General features: G+C 35.6%; 1 protein-coding gene across 2 annotated transcripts in view; it reads right to left on the bottom strand.

The window, feature by feature from the left end:
• The window catches only part of PSME4 (proteasome activator subunit 4), a 102,236-nt gene that overhangs the window by 3,929 nt on the left and 78,471 nt on the right, over window positions 1-19,836 (bottom strand). For both annotated transcript variants that reach the window (XM_067007603.1, XM_059078931.2), the window contains 16 exons: window positions 19,585-19,721; window positions 18,407-18,460; window positions 17,996-18,125; window positions 17,264-17,345; window positions 15,991-16,144; window positions 15,371-15,440; window positions 14,395-14,520; window positions 13,710-13,862; window positions 11,715-11,819; window positions 11,069-11,160; window positions 9,624-9,755; window positions 9,042-9,250; window positions 7,159-7,244; window positions 5,152-5,280; window positions 3,960-4,115; window positions 908-1,076 (listed from right to left, as the gene is read on the bottom strand). In XM_067007603.1, coding sequence (XP_066863704.1) covers window positions 908-1,076; window positions 3,960-4,115; window positions 5,152-5,280; window positions 7,159-7,244; window positions 9,042-9,250; window positions 9,624-9,755; window positions 11,069-11,160; window positions 11,715-11,819; window positions 13,710-13,862; window positions 14,395-14,520; window positions 15,371-15,440; window positions 15,991-16,144; window positions 17,264-17,345; window positions 17,996-18,125; window positions 18,407-18,460; window positions 19,585-19,721 — 1,984 coding nt within the window. The remainder of the gene's footprint in view (window positions 1-907; window positions 1,077-3,959; window positions 4,116-5,151; window positions 5,281-7,158; window positions 7,245-9,041; window positions 9,251-9,623; window positions 9,756-11,068; window positions 11,161-11,714; window positions 11,820-13,709; window positions 13,863-14,394; window positions 14,521-15,370; window positions 15,441-15,990; window positions 16,145-17,263; window positions 17,346-17,995; window positions 18,126-18,406; window positions 18,461-19,584; window positions 19,722-19,836) is intronic.

Below are 19,836 nucleotides of genomic sequence, written 5' to 3'. Positions count from 1 at the left end.
TGGTATTTTATTGGAAATTGCTATTAGGTAACTATATGACGTAATCAAAACCCTAGTAGATACAGAGAACAGACTTGTGGTTGCGGGGCAGAGGGGTAGGTGGGAAGGACTGGGAGTGTGGGGTCAGCAGAGGCAAACTATTAAATACAAGATGGATAAACGGCAAGGTCCTACCATAGAGCACTGTAAATCAACTATACTTCAACAAAATTAAAAACAAAATTAAAACCTTGCTATAATCAGCACTTAAGAGCTTCATATTCCAAGCATTTTCTGCAAATTCAGTCAGCTTCCCACTTACTAATCATCTATGCTTTCCATTATTCTTGTGACTATTTGTAGTTAACAGTGGCAAGATCGGATGCTTCTTTGCAATCACATTTAAATTTCTCTTTAAACATGACACAGTCATCAGATCTCATTCTCTTGTTTACCTTCATGCTCAATTCGAGTGGAAGCTCCTGTAGAATAATGAGTGTTCTCACCCTCTATCAAACGCCTAGGGAAGTAATGATTTTTCTCTCTCCAAATGAAAGCAAGGCTTGTTTTCTTAGTTTTTTTCTCTTAGTACATTTACACATAAGTTATAAATTCTAAAAACAAATATTTTAGATCCTCCAAAATAACTAATTCTGGATACCTCTCTTTATAAAGAGATTTCAGGTGGGTGGGTACAGGCTTGATTTACTACAATAGTTGTATGCAGCCGTGTACACATTCCTTAGTACCTCTCTCAATTTCAGCTTTTACACCCCAGGTCTTGCCTTCTATATGCAAAGCTTCTCAAAAGCAGGGTCAGCTATTCCCGGTACCTAGCATAGACCTAGGCACATACAAGCATTCGATAAATATTTGTTGAGTTAAACCTGGTTAATTCCCAAAAGGTGTTTTCCATCAGTCTTGTTACCTGCAGAAGGAATCGTATTCGTATCTCCTACAAAACCAGGGTCTCGTTTCCTTTTCTTCGGTAGTTTTGTTTTGCAAAGTTGCTCAAAATGAATCTGCATAGGACTGTCCATGGTAAGGAAGTTACACTGTAACAGACCACTTAAGGTGGTAGCAGCCATTTCTCGAACCTATAGAAGACAATCACTTCCATTAGAGCCAAGATCCTAAGCCTGGGGAGATGAAAAGAGTGGTAAGGGAACTGGGGTGGGGATTTTCCCTGATATTTGTATACAAATTGTGTAAATGCTCTTTTGCAGTTTCTTAATAGAGATTTCATCAGATTCTCAAAGGGTCTGTGGCCTCAAGATGGACGAGTCACTACACCAGGTTCACAGAAAGTTTAATGGTTAACCATGCTATACAAAATTAAATTTCTCCATACATTAATTATTTTCTCACTGACTGATAGTTCTTATCTGGGGTGTCACTGTAAAAGCAGTGCCAGAGCCTGACATTAAAATAAAATTTTCCTAGACTCTACATCTCTTAAAACAACTGCTGTTGTTGTTTTCACTGGTAATAAAGATACAGGATAATTTCTATAATTGGCATACATAGTAGAGATTTATATCCATTTTAACTCATGAATTTCACAGGTTGTTGTCAGACTATAAATACAGTTTATAGAAGTACTAAATGAAGAGTGTTTAACAGTCCATTTCAGATTGAAATGGGAACTCAAGTTTTGGGAAGACAAAAAAGCTGTAAAAGGTTATCTCAAATATATCACAAAAATTTCTGCTGAATAGTCATAAGGAAAGGCAATAATAATTTGAAAAAAACCCACTCAAACGCTTTGCTACTTATTCATTCAAAAGATTTTTTTCTTAAATTTTTCAATGTGACAGTTTGGGGGTTAACATATTCTTTGCTACTTTTATTACATTATTATATGAAATACATTATAAAATGTTTTACTACTTCATACTTGGTTGCATTATTTCCTTTCATACCATGATTTATTTTTATACTCAACTATTGACTAGAATGCTTTCAACTTCTCACTACTATGCTACAAAACCCTTAATTTATATAATTTTTCCATATTGCAATGTATTATCTTAGGACATGGCTAATTCTAAGAATTGGGATTACTAAATTTCAATATATCTCCAACTTTACTATTAATTTTGTGGCTACTGGTTGCTTTTCAAAGAGCCAGTGCTAACATACTATGATACAAAACTAATGGGAATACTAGGTTTTAACTTACCAACACTGGTTATTATTATTACACATTTTTGTCTTTGGTGGGTGGAGGACATGAAATTAAGAGTCTCATTGTTTTAAGTTTGTATTTTTCTGGTCATTAAGAGAGGTTTGACTTTTGTTTACTGCTTATACTGTTTTCACCCATACATATATGATACCACCACCACTATCTACTCCTCAAGGTCTTAATGGTCTTATGTTTTTCTCTAGTTTGATGCTTGACCAATTAAACTGATGAGTTTCTAACATTCTTGTGGTCAGATCTGTCCATCTCTGGATTTGTGAAATCTATTGACTTAAATACTCAGAATGTCATTCTCGGCTCACAGTTCACATAAATATCCAAATTCATTTCTCCTACTTTCTCTAAGTAAAAAGTATGTGTTTGGCGGGGGTAGGAGGGTGTATCTATACTATATCTGGAATACACTTCAATGTGAGATGTTCTAATCTATTTTTTTTTTCTCCAAGCTGCTATCAAATTACCCAAACACCTCTAACTGAATTGTTCTCTTTCCTGGTAGTGGCATCTACTTTTGTGATATTTTGTTCCAAGGGTCAGTCTGTACATGTCTATAATAATTAACTTTACAAGGTAAGCAAAAAAGGTATTTAGCTTTTTTATCTATAAAAAATTTCCTAACATTTCTAAAAATTTTCCTTTAAATCTTAATAAAGTTTTCTTTAAACATTTCTCATTTAGATTACCACAAAGTTTTTTTTCCCCAATATTATCATGTATACTTCTGGCTAATTATTACTGATATTCAGTACCACATGTTTTAAAACTGATAGTTTTAATAAATGTCATGCTTATGTTTATAGTAACAGCTAAGTTTAAGCCTCCTACATGGAATAAAATACAAGAATAATCTATAAAAATGTTCTAAAACAAGGTCCCCAAAACAGTCCATTTTGCTATAATATTTAAAGGTAGGAAACACTGACTTTTGAGATTTCCACCTTTCCATTTCCATTCCTTTAAGTTTAATAATAAAAAAAAATAGTCTAAAAAAATTTTACAGATAGCTGCAAATATTTTAATCGAAGCCTGTCAGAGTTATAACCACTGGTGAGTACCCTAGGAACTGGACATATCTGCTCCCAGAACACAAGAAAGCTGGAATGCAGAATTCATAGGTTCATAAGGGAGGTGGAGAAATTTCCATTCCCAGTTTCCTAGGGATACAAATCTATTTTCAGTGCTCTCAAATAAAATACAGATAATTACTGGGAGTGCTCCATTACCTGGAAAACCCATAAAGTCCATAAAATAAAATAAGCAAACATTTCACAAGATTTTCAATTACATTTTCTTTACCTAAGGCCAATTTAGACAGTTATATCTTATTTAATGCTACTTCAGCAAAAAAGTTGACTTTAATTTCTCTACCAAGGAAAATAAAAAGGGACAATCTTATCTTAAATCTACTGAATAATAGCACCTATGTGTAGATTTTCATTCTCTTGCAACTGCCCTCATACACATTCCTATTAGCCCTTTAAAAATCAGTAAGGTAAGTAGAGTGTTACCTGCAATTTCATACATTAAGAAAACTGTGGTTCATAAATGTTATCTGCCCAATTGCAAAGAGAAGCCAGAACAAGAACGTGTCCAATGTTTGTTTCCATCTGTACTACAGGAAATGATTGGGGTATCAAAACTAATCACATAGGGCTATGTCAAAATTAAAGTTACTTTTTCTTTACATATCAGTGTGTAAATACTTCTTAAAAGAGGCGCCATAATGCTTTCTTTAAATTTATTAAATTTCGGTTGGCTATAACCTAAATTTTACCTCTAGCTGTTCATCCTCCAAAAGACTTATAACCAGCCACCTGATGTCTTTAACTGCATCTTCATTGTTTAGGAAAATAAAGAGGTTATAAAATACCATGGTCTGGAGGTAGGTCAGTACTGTATATCTAGCATGCCAAGAACTGCTTCTTGCTGTCTGTGAATGAGAAATTAGAAGAAATAATGAAAACAGTGCTGACAATAACATGAGATGACAGTGAAATTACAAATAATATAGACTTCCAATATAACTCTACTTTTACAGGTATAGGTAGAGCAAGCTCATCTTATACCTCCTTCTAAAAAAGAAGGTTGCACAAGCTATTTCAGGTAAAAGTTAGTTATTCTGAATGTATGAATGAATGGTTCAGAGTAAAGGGAAAGGGACACAAATAAAAGTCAATTTTAGAAGAATTATTTATAATTAATGACTCTTAAATCCTCCAACGCTTCCACATTATTTTATTTTACTTTTGATAGTAGCCGGTAGGGTAATGAAAGCAAACAAAATTGAGAACTACTAAATTCTACTGCAAAAAAATACCATTTGAGGCTATTAAAAAATATCTTTCAGGGGAAACCATGGGAACATGTCCATTTTTTATATTATATAACACATGTGTAATCTGCATAAAGCTGAGCACATAGTACACTAAAAATGCAGCCACAGGACTTCCCTGGTGGTCCAATGGTTAAGACTCCACACTTCCACTGCAGGGGGCATGGATTCAATCCCTGGTCAGGGAACTAAGATCCCACAGATCCCACATGCCTTGTGGCACAGCCAAAAATAAATTAAATAAATAAATAAAAATGCAGCCAGAAAATATATACTCACTTAGGTCTTTCTACCACAGATCAGAAAATACAAGTGAATAAAATAAAGGGGAAATGGTAAAAGAGAATGCCCACCCTCTCCCTCATAAGCATTTTGTATCCAAAGTGCTTCAATAATTAGCTCTTTATGTATATAGAAAATTTAGGGTTGAGTGACCTGCCCAATGTCGCAGAAGTTGGTGGCAGAGCCAGGTACAGATTCTAAATCTGTTTCTTTGGTCAACATATGTCTCCTCTCATACTAAAAGAAAACTCAAAATGAATGCAAGTATCAGGTGTTGTGTGTACCACAGCTGACTTTGTGAAATTCTTAGAATTGTAAACCAAAGATATAAGTGTTTGATATACACTCTTACTTGTTTTAGCACCCGAAGTACCAAAGGCACTTGATGAGGGTAAAGCAACCCCTGAGACATTAGTGATAAACATAACTTTGCATCTCTTTTCAGTTCATCATAGCTATTGTCATTTTCCACTGGGGCAATCTAGAGAACAACAACAAAAAAACCAAAGACATAAACTGAAAAATAGCCAAAAAGTACAAAGGCATCATTACATGAAAGAAATTACATTTTTAATTTTAACAACTTCTACAGAAAAATCCAAACATACACAAAACTAGAGAATAGTATAATGAATCCCCATGAATCAATTACTTCTTCAACAATGACAAATACATGGCTAATCCTTTCATTTTTTGCTCCCCTGTGGTTCCCCATCCCCCAATTAAATTATTTGAAGCAAATCCCAGACATATTTCATCCATAAATATTTTATTTTCTGGAATTCCCTGGCAGTCCGGTTGTTAGGGCTCTGTGCTTCCAGTTTAGGGGGCACAGGTTCAGCCCCTGGTCAGGGAACTAAGATCCCACAAGCCACAAAGCATGCCCCGCCCCCCCAAAATGTTATTTTTATCTCTGAAAGATAAAGTTTCTTATTTAAAAAACCTGTAATGACATCATACATAAAAATTCATTACAGTTAAAATACATTCAGTAGTGCTCACATTTCCCCAACTATTTTATGCCTGCATATCCCAGATCCCACTAACCATGAAGGCCTAAAGGAGATTCTCAACCTCAATATTTGTATATTCAGGTTAACTGTTAGGCCCATCACTAGCAAATTATGCAGTACAGCAATCTTATGATACACAGTTTTCTGCAAATTTCAAGTGGATTCAAATAAATCATCCTATCAACCTCATTCTCATATACTATTTGCTTTCTGACTTTTTTCTGAGTGAAGAAAAGGGGTGGAACTCCAGCTATCCCAACATTCATTGCACATTACCCATTTACGAACATATGAGATCATGTTCCATACCCACTGTATATGTGGTAGTGGAAAAAAGTTTAAGCACCACGGCCCTAAAGACAAACCATATCTACACCAGGGACCTACAAGTAACAAAGACCTATCTATACACTAATGGCTACTGTCCACTTTTATATCCCAAAAGATCCCAAAGGTATCCATGGGTATCAGGCCCTACAGAGCACTTTAAAAAGTATTTTAGTAGTGAATCCTTTGAAAATTTCCAGGAGTGTTATCTTTTTGAAATTTCCTAAAGACAAAATACACCATGGCAGATGAAAAGTTTAGCATGCCATTTGCTAATAAACAGTAACACGGGCCCTCTGTCTTAAATAATAACAACTGTATTGACCAATAATTGTCAAGTAGTGGTGATGTTTGTGCCAAGCCTTCCCAATTTGCAATAAGACAAGACTGTTTTCTTAACCACAATCAACCACAGCCATCACTACCAACTATAATTTTGGAAACTACGATATAATCTTAGTTTACTAGCTCTATCCACTGACTGGAGAGATGAATAATTAAAACCACCTCAGGTTATATCTTGCATCAAATAAAACTTCAATATGATTACCAGACACAAGTTATTTCCTGCAAATATTTGTTAGAACCAACTATATATAGTGCCATTTAGCAATGTAAAATAAATACAATATACTGAACATTTTGGTTTTCAAATTTATTATACATTGAATCAAAAAATCAGAAATAGCTATATTCAAAAATGTCATTGTGGCTTTTTTTTTTAAAGCTATCAGTATTTTCTTAAACTATTACTTGAAAACTGGCTCTCAGTGAAACAATGTTCTGTCTTTAGACTTTTCATGTAACTGTCAAGATCCTACTCTTATCTAATATTAGAAAGATTATTTCAACAAATATTTAACCACTAACACCTAATGATTTTCCTGTGACTATTCTACCTTTCAGAGATGCAAACAAATCATACACAGTCTGAAAACCTATCAACCATCTGATGATAATTATAAATTCCTTTTGAAGGTCAAAAGGGGATGCATTTTTAATTTCAGATATAAACTTACCTTAAAAAACAAAGGTAGAAGCTGAAGTTGTTCAGTGACTGCTGTAGAGAAGGATCTTCCCGCACTTGCCATCAGCCATTTCAATACTTTATGGAAACAAACACAAAGAGTCAGTCTTTGCTCTCCAGTTAGAGACTAAAAAGTAGAGTGATTCTATAATGCTAGTGTCAGCCACTCTGATAGCTCTTCAATGTAAAGAAAGAGGTCTGTGTTACTTCACAAATTAGATCAGCAGTGTGACAGGATCCATAACAAACGGTATCAACTAATCTAGGGTACTGAAGCCACCCTCAAAGAATGAATCAGCAAATTATTAATGGTCTACAAACACACAAAGTACAAATTAAAACTAGCCTTCAAAAATCCTAACAAAGCAAAATTGATGACTAAGTTGTTTATACTTAGAATCCTTGAAAAAGTTTTAGATATACAAACAACAGGGAACCCTCAATAATCAAGACAATTTTGAAAAATAAAGTTGGAGGACTCACAATTCCAGATTTCAAAACTTAATACAAAGCTATAGTAATCAAAACAGTGTGGTACTGACATAAGAACAGACATAGAGACCAACTGAATAGGCCAGAGAGCACAGAAATAAATGCTCACATATATGGCCAATTAATTTTCAACGAGGGTGCCAAGACTATTCAATGAAAAAAACAACAGTCTTTTTAACCAATGATGCTGGGAAACTGGGTATCATAAGCAAAAGAAAGAAGCTGGATCCTTATTTTATACCATAGACAAAAATTAGCTCAAAGTGGATGGAAGACTGAAATGTAAGTGCTAAAACTATAAAACTCTTAGAAGAAAACTTAAGGGACAAAATTCATGACACTGGATTTGGCAACAATTTCTTAGACATGACACCAAAAGCAAAGGCAACAGAAGAAAGAAGAGGTAAATCAGACTTCATTAAAATTAAAATTTTTGTGCATCAAAGGACACTATCAAGAGGGTCAAAATGGGAGAAAATATTTGCAAATCATTTTCAGATAAGAGATTGATATCCAGAATATCAATATACAGAATACAGAAAGAACTACAACTCAATGACAACAAAACAACCTAATTCAAAAAAAGGGGGCAAAGAACTTGACATTTCTCCAGAGAAGAAACAAAAATGGAAAATAAGCCAATGAAAAGATTTTCAACCACTAGTCATAAGGGAAATGCAAATTAAAACCACAAGATACCTTCTTCACACCTATAAGGAGAGCTATAGTCATAAAAGGTGTTGGCAAAAATGTGGAAAAGTTGGAACCCCTCTGCACTGCTGGTTGGAATGTAAAATGGTGCGGCCACTGTGGAAAATAGCTTGGTGGCTCCTCAAAAAATTAAACATAGAATTACCACATGGTCTAGCAATTCTGCTTTCAATACCCAAAAGAATTGAAAGCAGAGACTCAAACATACTTCTACATTAATACTCATAGAAATATTATTCACAATAGTCAAAAAGTGTAAACAACCTGAATGTCCATGAACAGATGAATGGATAAACACTGAAAGAACTACACAAAGTGAAAAAAGCCAGACATAAAAGGACAAATATTGTATGATTCTCCTTATATGAGATACCTAGAATAGGCAAATTACAGAGACAGAAAGTAGAATGGTGGTTGCCAGGGGCTGAGGGAGGGGAGAATGAGGAGTTATTGCTTAATGCGTACAGAGTTTCCGTTTTGCAAGATGAAAAGAATATAAAGATGGATGAAAGTGATGGCTGTTTAACAATGTAAACGTACTTGATGCCACTCAACTATAAATTTTATATTATGTACATTTTACCATAATAAAAAGGGGAGGGGGGAGAAGTCAATAGGATAATCTAAAATATCTGTTTTTAGAGGGAGTTTCTACTAAGTTTAGTCACTCACTAGTTTTTAAGAGTTTAATGCCCTGGGTTCGTTCATCTTCTTCACCAATTCCATTTTCTTCCATAACATGGTTCTGAATTTCTTCATCTACATCCATGAGGGGTTTCAATTTATCTAGAATTCGAGCAGTAAACTCAGGGACACGAGGGGATGCTGTTGGTGCAGTGTTTGGCAAAGAAACATCTATCATGAATATATAGGTCAGCACACTGTAAAATAAAATACATACAATAAGAAGAGATCCCACATTATCAATAAAACTAAGGTTCAAAAGTATGACCCAACCAAAGTAAATTTTCCCAAGACAATCCCTAGAGAGGGTCTTGTGCCTGTGCACACAATTCTGAGACATTAAAAACTATAGTGTGGCGACTACTCCCCACTGGCTTGTGAGCACACTACCATTCTATTTTACATTCAGAGACTCTTGTCTAATGTCCCACAATACAATATAAAACAAAATCTGAAGAAGAGGATATCAGGAAACTCAACAGTAACATAACCAGTATGTATTACTACACATTAAAATTTGATAAAAAGAACTCAAGAGGTATACCATACCACAGAGAAAATAATACCTACCTCCCTATTCTTTCCCTGACATTTTTGTAAACCTGGGTGAGTTTGGGTTCCAAATACTTCAGTAGTCTATGCAATAGCTCAGGTACTCTCCACTCCTGCTGGGCAAGGCCACCTTGCAAGACATAGAGTCGACTAAAAATAAAGCACAGTAGAGTTGTGTTAGTGCCCCTCTCTGCCTTTACATGTTTGTTTGTTTGTTTTTCTGTGGCATGTGGGATCTTAGTTCCCCGACAAGGGATCAAACCCATGCCCCCTGTAGCGGAAGTGCAGAGTCTTAACCACTGGACCGCCAGGGAAGTCCTGCTTTTACTTGTTGACAGTATAGATTAATAATGTCTGTATTCCACTTAAAAGTGTTCCATTTTCAAACTGACAATTTAGAATAGCACCTTTAGGAAGAGTTTTATTTTTTGTACATCATTTTCTCTGTATCTCATTTCATCTCCACTGCTATACAATCAAATGAAACACTGACTTTATTTTTTTTTTTTTTTTGTTATGCGGGCCTCTCACTGTTGTGGCCTCTCCCGTTGCGGGGCACAGGCTCCGGATGCACAGGCTCAGCGGCCATGGCTCACGGGCCCAGCCGCTCCGCGGCACGTGGGATCCTCCCGGACCGGGGCACGAACCCGTATCCCCTGCATCGGCAGGCGGACTCCCAACCACTGCGCCACCAGGGAAGCCCGAAACACTGACTTTAGAATACTCATTGAGTTAATCTCTAAGCATCAGAAGTTTCCTCACTAATTAATAATAATAAAAAATTCTTCTTCTTGTTACAGGATTATCTAGATTTTGTTCTCTTGTTCAATAATTTTTGCAGCTCCTTATGCCCAAGTATATTTTTCCTTAAAAGGATTACTATCTTCTTTCCTAATAGGAAAGAGTGAAAATTAGAACATGCGATAAAGAAGTTAATAATACTGTCATAGGGCTTCCCTGGTGGCGCAGTGGTTGAGAGTCTGCCTGCCGATGCAGGGGACACGGGTTCGTGCCCCAGTCCAGGAAGATCCCACATGCCACGGAGCAGCTAGGCCTGTGAGCCATGGCCACTGAGCCTGCGCGTCCGGAGCCTGTGCTCCGCAATGGGAGAGGCCACAACAGAGAGAGGTCCACGTACCGCAAAAAAAAAAAAAAGATACTGTCATGGTACAGAAAAGCAGTCCTGATATAAAAGATGTGACAGCAGAGTAGGCTGGACCTACTTTATGTTTGAATTGCGCAGTCTGCCTCCATTTCTCCTACTTGTTCTCAATTGAGAAATAACTGTATTTAGAATCATATGTTGTATTGAATTGAACTATGATCATCTCCCAGAAGACAGTGTTACATTATGTAGCCTTTAGGAGTACAGACATTTCACTTCTACTTATACATAAAGAACAAAGATGTTATCTTTCTTTGTAAAATCTTTTGTTAACCTCATAAGCTTCCTTCTTATTTACCATGCATCTACAAAGGATCCTCCTTCACCACTCAGTGGTGACTCCAACAGCAGCTCAAAAAGCCAGTGAAGTTTCCGGGGATCTCTGCTTTCCTGTGTTGAAAATATAAAGCAGTAGCAATTAAAACAGAGGTCATACAATTTTTCAAATAAATCAGACATCGTTATTTTAGAAATATAAATAAATATAAGTATAGAGGAAGAAAATCAAACTAAAACTCATAGGCAAGTCAAATCCAAATGTATTCTTATAGCTCATGTTAGAAAGACTAACAGTGAGAAAATTGTTAGCTAAAATGACTCTCTTAAATCAAATTATAACTGCCCTGGACATATAAGGTATCAAAAATAATACCTATAACCTTGTATCATCTGGCTTTTACTGTATGTAAGTTACACTTCTAGATATAGGATTTGACTTGTCATTTAATCTAAAAATGCAATTACCATGGCAGAGAAGGTATAACAATCACTTAAGAGTTATCACTCAAGGTTTATTTAAAAAGCTAAACAGAACCATCTCCAGTCATGTGAGATGATAAAATTTCAGGATTCAAGAGGTATAATGAGATTTTACACATTTTGAGACATGGTATGAAACAGTTTGAATAGATCAGTGAGACACAAAAATGAATAAGAGAACTTACACAGGACGTTGCTACACAAGTTCCCCAGTCGTTATAAGTTTCTACTGTAATGTTGGACAATGCTGTTCGAAGCAGAGGACACAAAAGCTCTGAAAGCTTCTCCACCTACTCAGAACAAAATACACAGGAAAAAGTTAATGATACTCAGAACATTTTTCTTTAACTATCTTTTTCTGCAAACACACACATACAAATACACAACCTGATACTTCCTTTATTTCTTAGAAGACCCAAATAAGCCAAGAAAATAACTTCACCATGTTACCATGATACATATCCAGGTAATAAGGCCATCTTTTTCCAAAAAAACCAAAACAAAAATCAGAAAAGAGGAGACACTTTATATGGTTTCTCAAAAAAATCTCTCATACTATTAAAAAGTTCTCTCTTTAAATGTCTGAATGACATAGTACACTGGGCTGAAACAAAATCTCAATCATCTCTGTATTCTGCATGCTTATGGAGGTCACTTGATTGAATCCTAATATAGGAAGCAATGACTTTTCAATACAATTTAGTATTAGCCTGAAGTATAACTTTAAATTCCAAGATTTGGATGGCTATAAATAGCACTTTAAAAGTATTCAGTTATACAGAGACTGTGAATATATATATATGTGTCTAAACACTAAACTGCTTCTCACAGATTAGTGAGAACACAAATCACCTTGACATCTTGATAAAACGCAGATTCTGATTCATTAGATCAGGGTGGGACCTGGGATCCCACTTTTCTAATAAGCTCCCAAGTGATGCCCAAGCTGCAAGTCCATGGACTATACTTTAGTCAAAAGGACCTATGTAGGACAAATGGGGAGAGAGGGCTTGGGATAAAATTTCCAGTGGTAGCACTAGGCACTGAATGAAAGAAAAAAACAAGCTATATCTTAAATAACTTATACGGAAAGCAGATGTGTTCTAGAAATGAGGTAACTCAAAAATGACAGAGACAGGATGACAAGGATATGTATGAACATGTTTAAATAAAATTGTTTCATATGTGAGCAGGAAAATGGCAATATTACAAACTAACGAATACTTTAGTACATGATTCGAATATGTATTTAACTAAACTAATATATTAAAAAGTGTTGATAATCCTCCTAAAAAGTATGTGTAATTAAGTTTACCAGAAACAATATTTGCGTCTTTTCTTTGAAAAATGGCAGCCTACCTTTTACTCAGGCATTCTGGACATTTTACCAGGTTATTTTCAGTCTAGCGCATCTTGCTAAGAAACTAACCTTAGGGTGGATATGTAAAACTTAATCTTATAATTAAAAAGACAGATACTCAAAAAAAGGCTGTCAAACTCAAACCATCTATGAGACCAAATGAGTAATGTAAATTAGCACAGAGGCTAAGACAAAAGATTTAATGAGAAGCTAGAGAGTGCCTCAGGAAGGGAGAAACCCATGCACAGCCCCAGCCAACTAACTGATACAGTGCAGCAATGCGGGACCAGTATTCCACAATCTTCCCATTTCTCAAGAGAAACTAAAATCCTTTACACAGGATGGAAAATAATTCAGATTTTAAAAGACATTCAATACCACCTACAGACCACGACTTTGTGACCTATACTCAAAAGCAATATGAAGTTAAACATTTCATATTTTAGCTGTTAACATCTTTTTCTTTTTTTAAAAGATGTGTGTGCCCTCGATGCAGCCGTGAATATGTTCTGATAAACACACAACCTTCTGTCCACCTTAGAGCTCACAGGCACCACGGGCTAACCCCATGGAGACGAGACAAGCGGGCAGGACCACTGTCCGCCCCGCCACTGCCCCCATCAGCCGCCTGCCTGGCCACCTGTCGCCTTGCTCCCTCCTGAGGACCGCCAGCCCGAGGTGGCACCAGAATGCTGGCAGAGGGGCAGTGGTGGCAGAAGCTGAGGGACTGAGCTAGGTATTAATACCTAACGCGTTGGGAATTGCTGCATAAATGGATAATGCAGCTTTAAGAGGGAATGCACTGTACAAATTACATCACCTTTTCAAATGTCCAATGTTTAGAGCCTCTGATTAAACCAGCTATAATTTCTGCAACACATCGCTGGGTGCTCTCATGTGAATCTGCAACCAAACGTTCTAAATGGGGCTTCAGAACTGGCAGAAAGGCATCATCAAAATTTCTGAATATACCCTACACAAATAAAAATAAGAAAGTTCTTCAGTACTCAAACGACTAGCATCTCCAGTATCACATGCTTATATTTGTTTGCTGTTATTACCACTGTGTTTAAAAAACTCCATGTTCTCCCCTATAGAACTTAACCGTTTTAACAATGTCTGTAAGTTAAAATGGTAAAAACACTGTCATCTGCCACATTACATTAAAATATGATCAGTAAAAGAAAAATTAATAATCTTTCTAATCTTAAAAATATCACACACACCTCAAAAAAATCAAATAAACATGAAACGCACATAGTCTTGTGGGTTTTGGTTTTTTGCTTCTACTGCTAATTACAAATATTAGAGATAAATACTAAAAAGCTTGATATTTTTGAGTCCTAGACCTTAAGCCAAGATGAATATGATAGGCATTACTTCCAGAGTCATTTTAAAGATAACAGATGACTAAACTCAAACTTTGAACAAATACCTTAAAACTTATGAACCTACAAATTGACAGTCACTAAGCTTTATAAAAAGGGTATGTAAATAACAGTTACCTTAAAGAGGCAAAAACGTCGAGGATTAAATTTATCTTTTCCTTTTCTGTCTTCTAAAGATAGAAAAGTAATTAACTGTTCCACAAATTTAGGATCAGAAAAATGATCAAATATAATCTGTTCTGCCTATAAAGTTAAAAAAAAAAAGAACAACATTCAGGGATTAAAATCTATTTAAAAACATGATTCTGAAAACATTAAAATTCAACCATAAAGTTTTGAAACAACAGTAAGTTTTTATTTTTGTTTTAAAGAATTTTTAGTTCTCATAGAGCCTCTCTGGAACCAAAATAATACTGCCTCCTAAAAATGCTAAATCCTAAGAATAGCTAAAAGTTTTCCTTCAGCTCTTCAAGTTTGGATTCCACTTCTCAAACTGCGAAATAAAATAAAAAATGTTCTGCTTGAGAAATGAAGACTTAATGCTATTGTGCCAATTTCTGTGCAATTTAGGAAAATCCTCCAAGCTGCAAACCAAACCCCAGCAAATTATTTCCATATTTATAAAATATCAGCAGTTAAAAGGTAAACTTTGCTCAGAATTAGAAAATAAAAGCTACAACATTAACTTAATTGAGGAAGACATAAACATAAAAGTCCTTCATCAACTTTCAAAATGATAAAGAAGTTCTACAAAGACTAAGAAGTTCCGACTTAAATCTACAAACATTTATTTACTGATTATCCATCATTTATACGCAATAAAAAATTAAAGCCAGTACCCGAGTGCTAAGTATGTAGTAACTTGGGAGTGACCTTAGATATAGAAGACTTGTGCTAACTGGTCCTAACAGAAGGGGGTCGGTTGGGGAGGAGTAAGGGAGTGCACATTTACCAATACTTATTGTGCTATACTGCAATACACAAATTGGGGGAAAAAACCCCATGAACTTAGTTTGAAATATAAATCAGGGGCCAAAAGTAAGATGCATCTGAACCAGGTAAGTGTTTACACGTGGTGAAATTAAATGCTTACCTCTGTCAAATCCTCCCTGCTTCTGCCAAGCTTAGGCTGCTCTTCCACACCAGCATAAACAACCATATTCCTACACAGTAAGAGTTTATATTTGTAATACACATAGGAAACAACATTAGAGCTTCTTGGATAGAAAGCATTAGAAGGCACTTCTAATGAACTCTAATCAGATGGTAAGTTGTGGGTTATGAGTATATCACTCAGTCTTCCACCTTAAAAATCTCAGGTCACTGCATCGTAATGACATAGATTATTGGTGTCAATAAGAGACAAATAAGTATTTCTTAGGGCTGGTTTAGACATATGTAGTATTAATAGGTAGGAATAGAACTTAGAGCAACTATTAACAAACTCCTTAGAGTTATAATGGTGGACTAAGGAAGTCTAAGGGTTTCAGTGGGAAGACAAGGCAAGATGCAGGATGAGGCCTAGCACTGGCAAGAACAAAGAAAAAGAGGAAGAGGGAAGAGGGAAAAAGCTAGAGATTGTGTATCTTTGGTGACAAAGTATCTCTAACTGCTTCAACTGCCTCAGAACCTCCCTAGAAATCCAGATGATAAAACAAATTATATCAAAGATAAGTTGTTTAATAATAAGGTGCATGGAAAGTTGCAACTTACTGTGGCCAGGTATAGTATCCCCAGTGAGTTTTTTCCACAAAGCAACTTGACTCCCATTCTTTTTTAGTTCTTGGTATACTTTTGCTATCATAATGCAACCAATGATTATCGGGTCTATCACCAGCAACAATTTGGGTGGGTTTAGGATATCCACCTAAGGAAAAGACAATTACATTTCATGAGCTTCAAAATAACTGTGCAATAATTATTCTCTAATAGTGCTAGTATGACTTTATCTTCATAATGAGACTCTGTTAAAATTCACTCAAGGCAAAAGCACATACATATGAGGCATTTCACATCAGAGAAGGAAAGATGGGATTAAATGGTGTTGGGATAGTTATTTGAGGGGAGAAAGTCAAGTTTGATCCATACTTCATCCCTTTTACCAAAATTAAAAGGATTAATTTTGTTAAAACTTTTTAGGTTTGAATTAATTAAATTACAGAGCTCAACGAATTCCCATATACTCTCTTCAACCAGATGCCCCCAACTCTCTCTCTCTTTACACACACACACACACACACACGTACACATCACATACACACACTTGTTTTTTGGGACCATTAAATATTCATTTAATATGAGACCTACAAACATGTGTTTCAAGTGAGGGTAAAACAAGATTAGTAGTAGAGAGTATAATGAAATGAAAGTCTTTCCCACATTTAGTTAACACCATTTTATAGTGTTCCAAAATAAAGGTGGTAGTTGGTGTACAGCTACACTCCGTCCCAAAATGGGGTTGGGGGTAAACTGAAGACAGCTGTTTGAACATCTCAGGAGTTATCAGAGATAAAAAAAAAATTGATAGCCAAAGTAATAAAAATGCTGTTTTTCTCCCTCTAAAATCAAATTAACCTTGCCCCTAATCCTACTACTGAGGAAGAAACACTTAACATATTGATGAATTAAATGGTAATGGTATTTTAAGCCTCTGAAATACAGTTTGATAAATAACTAGTATAAATGCTTAGCTGATGAGATAAGTAAGTAGATGACATGTGTACCCAGAGTGTATAAAAGCTACACATTTTACGTATTATAAAGACATAAAGAGCCATCTATTTTTATATACTTGTTAACACTAGTTTTTATTAAGTCAACTGTTTTCCCTTTATAATATTATTTCATACTTCATATTAAAATCTTCCTATACTTCTACACTTTGTATAGAAAAAAACTTGAGATCAAGAACTATAATTTATACATTTCAAAGAAACTTTCCAAGTTTGACTGAGAAGCACTACTCATTAAGTTTGATAGCACTTACTGATTTCATAGGGATTGATGGTCAGCTTTTTGTGGGTTCTTTTTAGCTGCTTAAGAATACCAGCAACAGCTGAGATTGCCATCTAAAAAAGAAGCAGGTAAGGTATATATATCAAAATTTTAAATCTCTCAAATGGTTGCTCCCTTGATCAAAAGCAGAAGCTGGGTTCTGTTTCTTTCCAAAGCAGAGAAATACCTCACCCACTGACATCTGGCAGCACAGCCACATGAGGGCTAACTCTGACTTGGACTGAGTCAGTTGCAGTTCTTACTCTTAAACCTTCATCCATGCTAGTCTCTGCCTAAAAAACTTTTATCCTTTCTTTGTTAAACCAATTCCTGCTCATTCTTCCTATCTCAGCCTAAACATTTCTTCCTAAGGGTCTTTTCCCAATGTGCCAGGTCAGGTCAGCCCCATCTTGCACCCTATCTCTAACAGTTTTCAAGTTAAAACCAACTAGTTGTATCCCTCAGATACCTTTCCCTTCCTGTAACATGTTATAACTGTAATTAATTTTTTAAAGTCAATCTTTCCAATTAACCTATAAACATGTTCCCTGCTATATCTCCAGTGTTGAAATGCATAGCACCTGAACACCTCCTCATATATTTGTTGGATGAATTATTATCATCTCGGAACCAACAGAGGTAGATTTCAAATCAATATACTTCAAGATATCAGGTGAGGCAAAAATTTTCAAACCCAAGGTTATAGCTAAAATAAAGTATCTACCTTTCGAACTACAATTGCATCATGGTTGAGATTCTCAACAAAAAAACGTATGGCACGAAGCGGTAACACTCGGTCATCTCTCAAAAGTAGAGACAAAAGCCCAATGCCTATATGTTCAAATTTCCAGGGCCTGAAAAGGGGGCGGGGGGGAAATCACAGAACACATCATTCATAAAATCACTTTAAAAAAACAACCCTGTATTTGAAACACGCTAATTTTAAGTTTCCCAAGAATCAAAATAGGTAGGTATATTGAAAAATACTGCTCCTATCATTAGCCCCATACTTCCTAAAACTCATGAATCAGACTACAGCTTTTTCTGACAGTCATTCATGGCCTTCAGGGTAGAAACCTCCTATAATACTGAATATAAAAGCCTGAGAATTAAAAATATATATTTTTGCACTTACAAATTTCTCTGCTCCACACCATCTAGCAAAGTGTTTATCAAATTTTCATAGTTCCTTAAAAAAAAAAAAATCAGGTAAGGTATTGTTTTAATACAATACTAAGATAAACATCACATAATGTAATATAAATTAAAATCCGGCCAAATTCACCCTCCTCTTCTCATCACCAGACTATAAAGGGTCTGGTGAGAAGAAAGCCAGAGTGAAAGCAGATGCGTGACCCTGGGAAAAGAAAATGAAAGGCAGAGGAAAAATAAAAAAACAGTGCTAAGTACACTGAGCAACTCAACCATTCCCGAGTGGACATTCAAAAGTAAATTTGTGAGTAGTAATCAATTGGTTAGGAGTGGTCTAACTATATAACAACCCAGATATACATGAGGTAGGGTATAAAGTTTATTATTTATATAGAACTGTTAGAAAAAAATTAATAAGCATATTCATAAGGCAAAGAAATAAATAAAGTTAGGAAGGCTCCTGCTTGAGTGTTACCACTGAAGTGTTTTGGTCCCAAAAATCTAAAAGTAGTTTACTAATATCCTAATAACAAATTTGTATAAATGTTATCGATCAAAAAGTTATTATAAGAGATATGAAGAGATAAACGTGTTGAACTTGAATTTAAGATTTAATGAGTGGGATATGTGTACTAAAAGAAAAATCAATTCATGTTGAAAAAAACATATGATATTAAGATAACTTTAGGGGCTTCCCTGGTGGTTCAGTGGATAAGACTCCATGCTCCCAATGCAGGGGGCCCAGATTTGATCCCTGGTCAGGGAACTAGATCCCGCATGCATGCCACAACTAAGAGTTCGCATGCCACAACTAAGGAGCCTGCCTGCCACAACGAAGGAGCCCATGTGCTGCAAATAAGGGGTCCTTGAGCTGCAACTAAGGAGCCCACCTGGCACAACTAAGACCCAGTGCAACCGAATAAAATAAATAAATAAATAATTTTAAAAAGATAACTTTATCGTGAGATGGTGTTTTCTACCTCCGTAGCTGAAAATGACAATCAGGGATCTTCACAATAATTACCTCTTAACATTTTGGTATCTCTTCAGAATCAATGTATAAAGTTCATTAGGTAGTTATAGTGCATCTATATTTTAGAGATATTTAAAACCTACTACCTATAAAGCTATATGTCATGATAAGTAGGCATTAATAATTACCTTAGGGCATCAGCATTCCTTTCTTGTTGGCGTTTAAGTCCTTCTTTAATTTCTTCTGAGCTAAGCATTATCTGTTTGATAGAGGGGTTTTTTGATTGTTGAAGTAATTCTGCTACTCCGACACATGACTTTGGAATCTTATTAAAAAGAAAAGCCAGGGAGGAAAATGAAGTACTGAAATACCACGGATGAATCTTGACAACATTATGCTGAGTGACAGAAGCCACATACCAAAGGCCACAAACTGTATAA

Source organism: Kogia breviceps, chromosome 11 (genome assembly GCF_026419965.1).
Source record: "Kogia breviceps isolate mKogBre1 chromosome 11, mKogBre1 haplotype 1, whole genome shotgun sequence".
NCBI lineage: Eukaryota > Metazoa > Chordata > Mammalia > Artiodactyla > Physeteridae > Kogia > Kogia breviceps.
Note: the sequence above shows the minus strand (reverse complement) of the source record. Positions and strands in the feature narration are given on the sequence as shown.